Source organism: Neophocaena asiaeorientalis, unplaced genomic scaffold, assembly GCF_003031525.2.
Source record: "Neophocaena asiaeorientalis asiaeorientalis breed wild unplaced genomic scaffold, Neophocaena_asiaeorientalis_V1.1 scaffold149, whole genome shotgun sequence".
In the NCBI taxonomy this organism is placed as follows: Eukaryota; Metazoa; Chordata; class Mammalia; order Artiodactyla; family Phocoenidae; genus Neophocaena; species Neophocaena asiaeorientalis.
This window is the reverse complement of record NW_020174442.1, coordinates 6,415,106-6,420,119: the sequence shown is the minus strand read 5'-3', so window position 1 is coordinate 6,420,119 and position 5,014 is coordinate 6,415,106. Positions and strand designations below refer to the sequence as shown.

At 42.5% G+C, this 5,014-nt stretch overlaps 1 protein-coding gene across 1 annotated transcript in view; it reads left to right on the top strand.

Moving 5' to 3' along the window:
- The window catches only part of LOC112407778 (zinc finger protein 474-like), a 34,300-nt gene extending 33,049 nt beyond the window's left edge, over positions 1 to 1,251 (top strand). Inside the window, 1 exon segment of the mRNA XM_024757183.1 lies at positions 1,100 to 1,251. Coding sequence (XP_024612951.1) covers positions 1,100 to 1,251 — 152 coding nt within the window.
- The last annotated feature ends 3,763 nt before the right edge of the window (positions 1,252 to 5,014 follow it).

Genomic DNA, 5,014 nt, shown 5'->3' with positions numbered 1-5,014 from the left:
AAAAAATATATATATATATATATATATATATATATATTCACATTCATATCCTGCATGGAAAGTGACACTTCCTTTATCCAAGGGAGAAATACTAGGTTGTCCTGTTGTGCTGGAGTTTAATTTCCCACGGAGAAAAAAATAAAAGAAAAAGAACATGAGTAAGCTTGTTAAAGAATCTAAGGTTTGCTATGTTTGTGTGAACCACTAGACAGAAGTCATATGGGTATTGCCTGGGCTTTAATGAAGAAGTATATGCTGTGAAAATAATTTTTTAAAAACTATGTGATATATTTTTGCATGCCTGGCTACATTTGGGGGGGCCTATTTTGGGCAATTCTAAGACATAGTCAATTTAATGTACTAAAGCCATTCTATTTAAATAAGGTTTATTAAAGTTAAATCCCATACTGTTTCTCTAAAATAAACCCATATGCCTTTTTTCCTGTGCTCTGCCAATGGAGATTATATATCTCTCAGCTGCCTTTGTTGTTTTCTTAAGGACTCTTTTTTTCATCAGATGAACTATTCTGTTTGCATTCTTCACTTTAATTACTTAAAGAATCTCTGAGTTTACGGCCATAAAGAGATGATAAAGTTTTAGGATGTAATTCATCTTAAATTCACTCTCAGTTGTCAGTTATGTCCTCTAAAAACATTCCACTGAAGGATTACAGGAGAAGAAAATTCAAATAAATGTTCTTTTCCTTTTGTAAGCTTATATTTAGAGTCAACTGAAAGAAAGCCAAAAGTTATATTTGCAAGATAATAATGTGTAAGCAAAGATGTTAATAATTAGTGAAGAATGCATATCACAACACATAAAACAATGTCTTCCCCTTTTTAAAATCTGAGGACTGAAAAACCTCTAGTTCAGAGCTAACCGTACTCAACCCTTAAAAGACCGAGCAGCACTTTTTTTTTGGCAAAAGTAATACGATTTGTTTAAAAGCCTCAGTCAACAGGTATTTCCTGAAAATACTTTCCATAAAAAGTAGAGCATGGTTCTCCAGAATGAAAACTGATCCATTTTCCCATTTTCTTTTTCTTTTATTTTTTGTTCTTCTTTTTTTTTCTCCTCTGTTTTTCTTTAACTTTTCAGCCAAGGGTTTCTATGATCTTGATGCCTTAAACGAAGCTGCTTGGAGAAGTGCCCAGAGCCAGTTGGTTCCCTGTAATATTTGTGGGCGTACCTTCCTGCCAGACAGACTGATTGTTCACCAACGATCCTGTAAACCAAAAGTCGCCAAGTAAAGCTCTTTCCCCCTACGAAATAGTTGCAGGAATTAAATCCTTTGGAAAGAGCTGGGATATGACGGGGAGGAGGAAAAGGAGGGGAGGAGAGGAAACAAGGAAAAGTAGAATTGACCAAAGGCCATCGAGCACGAGACGCCCAGCTCAGTGCTTTGGGGGCCTGGTGTGACCACTGTGTCACTGCTTTTAGCGTGCAGCTGCGTGTGTGTGCCTTGGCATGCCAGGGCCTCGCATGTCACACGGTTGTCAGGCAGAATTACACGTGGCCGCCCCTCATCAGAGCTGGCATTTTTATCTCCAGGAAATTTCAGAGCCAGTTGTTGCTGTTTTTCTTCTGGTCTGATTTCCTGAACAAGATTCTGAACCTCACACTTAGGACTATTATTCAGTGAACAGAGACTTTGGGTGGTGACTTCAGGCAACTCTTTAGTTCCCGAGAAAAACTGGATTCCCTCCCATCCCTGTGCTTTCTGAAATAATGTGCCACTCCCTGCTATTTCTGATCCAGGGAAGTGTTTTTAATTGAGTTAGTGACCAGGAATCTTCTTTTCTCTATAAAATTGTTCAACAGGAGACACATACAAAAGAAGAGCTAAGGACTCAAAGTACTAGAAGCACACAGAACTCATGCTCCCTTACAAATAGTGAAAAATGCTACAAGGAAAATTCAGCATCAGTGCCAGCCTCATATGTTGGGAGATTGCTGTGATGTGATTCATCACATGGGTGGAAGCTAGCTCCCTCCTCCTATAGAAGAGGTCCAGCAAGAGTTCTCTCTGCCCTCCTAGGGGCTTATAGGTGTTTTATTGTGGAGATCTAAAAGCCTGCCTGGAAGTCCTGTGCCTCCCAAACCAAGGGCCACGCACAGTACATGGGTTGTGAAGCTGCTCTGGATTTGAGTCCTTGAATGTGTATTCAGAGAGGCGGGACTCCTGGGAGGAGGCCAGGGCCAGGGAGGTGCTCTGCCCAGGAAATTCTGCTCCCCCGGGGCAGCGCTGCTTTGCCTGGACTCCCAGCGGTTTTGCTTGAGATCTTTGCTCATTTTATGGCTGACTTTCAGCGCCATTTTGGATCCACCAGGTAGGTTCCTGCAAACCTTGCATTCATGACCTTACACAGCACAGTTAAGTCCAAATTATACAAGCAAATTTATTTGACCTAATAATTTGGTCATAATCTACAAGTTATAAAAGTTTAGGTTAGGATAACGGTGCTAATTATTTGGGTTTTCCTGCCTGTTCCAAAGGAAGCAAGAGATGAACTTCTTAAAAAGTCTTTTAGATATCCCCACATAAGATTAGCATCTTGTAAAGGATAGCCCTTAATGACTCATACCTGATGGTTTGTTCTTTTCTTTTGTTAAAAAAAATGACAACAACATCTAATGTGTAGTGAGTGTACTGTGGGTCAGGCACTGTGCCTAGTGCTTCCTATATATCAGTTTATATAAATCTCACATCAACCCTACAAGTAGATAGTATACTTATTTTATACGTGAGGAAACTAAGACTAAAGTAGCAAATTCAAGGTCACACTGGACTTGAGTTAAGGGTCGGAGTCAGGAAGCAAACTCAGGACTGTTGGACTTCCAAGCCCATAATCTTATCCATTGCCATTTGTGTGCTAGATACCACCATTAATAAGATTAACTCCAACACAAATGATCTGACAAATGTCAATTTTGTACAATGTTTAGTAACTAAGGCAAATGGGAATTTTAGCATGCTTGCAGTTTGGCTGCTGGTCTGGGTTTATCTTAAACCCGAGGTGAAAACAAAAGTTTGAACTGCATTGTGTGTTATTTACTTATTTATTTATTTATTTATTTGCGGTATGTGGGCCTCTCACTGTTGTGGCCTCTCTCTCGTTGTGGAGCACAGGCGTGGGACGCACAGGCTCAGAGGCCATGGCTCACGGGCCCAGCCGCTCTGCGGCATGTGGGATCTTCCCGGACCGGGTCACGAACCCATGTCCCCTGCATCGGCAGGAGGACTCTCAACCACTGTGCCACCAGGGAAGCCCTGCGTTGTGTTTTAAAAGCCACTTCTGTATTCTGCTGATGTTCAGAAGCCAGACAGCAAGGGAAATAAAGCAAGAGTTCTGGCCTCAACTTTGAAATGAGTGGCCATTTGGGGTCATAAAGAGAGATTCGTGGGCCTTCGCTTTCAAAGCATGAGAAAAACAAACCAAAACTACTTTATCTGTAGGAATTATTAAATCTGAGTTCTTGAAGTGGTTGAAGAAGATGAGCTCTTGTAAGAACTGTGCTTCCACAGGGAACAGCTTGAGGAATGTCAAGGTGCCGACCGTGGGACTTCCACTTCTGGCTCCAGCTCCAGCTCCATCTGAGCTGGCCTGGAAACGTTACAGGGGATCGAATCTGAAGCAAGTTCAGTCACAATGACATCAATCCAAGGGCTCCCATCTTTCATCAAGGCAAGTCACTGAAGTCTCACCATTAATAGGACAGAGCTCACCTGCTCTCTGCCGACTGCCCTCCCCCCAATTTGTTCACATCTGTGCAGATTTTTTTACTCTAAAAAGGAAAATGATTTTTTTAACAATGGTTGGCACATCCATGAGCTTTGAATCTGAATCTTGTAATGGTTCCCATAGATAGTCTCCTAGGTGATGAAGAGCAGATACTAGATGAAGGTACTTGGAGCTCTTACACTGGCTCAGGTAGGTATCGGCTTGGGATGCAATGTTATTAGAGGCATCGGCAACAATACAATTCCCTCTCTGCTCTGGCAACTGGCGCTGCACAATCTTTTATTGAATTCCCCTTTAGCTGAGGTTATGGGAAGAATTCCAGGATTTCTTGATGCTCATTTGCACATTAAATTCACATCAAAGTTGCGGGGCATGTCTTATCAGAAGGGAACACTGGAGACAGAACAAGCCTGTCCTACTAAGGGATGTGGATGGGGAGACTCTCCTCTGGTGAGTAAGCATGGAGATCTGTTCGAGCTCCGTTGTGGGAGCTCCTCAGGTTGTGGGAGCTTCTCCTCATCTGGCAGCCTTGGATGTATTTCCAAGTAGGGTCCCAGTATTTCCAAGGATGGCTCCCAGATGACACTGCTTCAGCTTGGGGAACATTGGCCTGAGTCTCTTCACAGAAAAAGAAGCTTCTACTGACAAGCAGACCCATTTGTGAGCAGGGAAGATAAAGAGGGCAGATATCCAAAGCCTTCCATCTCCTGAAAACCTGAAAACAGCCCTTGGTCTCTCTGTACTTCTGACATTAGCAGCATCTCTTCTTTACACCCTCATCTAAACCAACTCATATGGCTTTAATCCCATACCAGGTCAAGTCAGGAAGTTCAGCCCTTTCCTTCCCCGACCCTGTGGGGACCTTTCCCTGCTCTGGCAATGGACAACCTTCCCTTATCATTTATTACTTCCCTCCTGACTCTCTGTCTGGTGCACATGAACGGCTGTGCCTGTTTCAGCTGGCCCTGCCCACTCTCTGTGAGCACTGTGGCCAGAGATGGAAATGAGGTTTTCCTGCACTTGGAAGAAACAGCACACATGAGAGGCAGTTGAGTTTCCGGCGGGGGCCAAACTGGATGGTATAGAGAGAATTACACCAGGAAAAACACTGTTAATTTAGCATAGGATGGTACACTCTTGTGCTTAGTTCTTTTAAATTTTTGTTATAAATATATTCAATAGATAACACCTGTAGAGTAAAGGATAATGAAGTTTTATGTCCTCCACACCCAGACAAACTTAGTTGAAACCTCACTAAGGTTGAATCTGA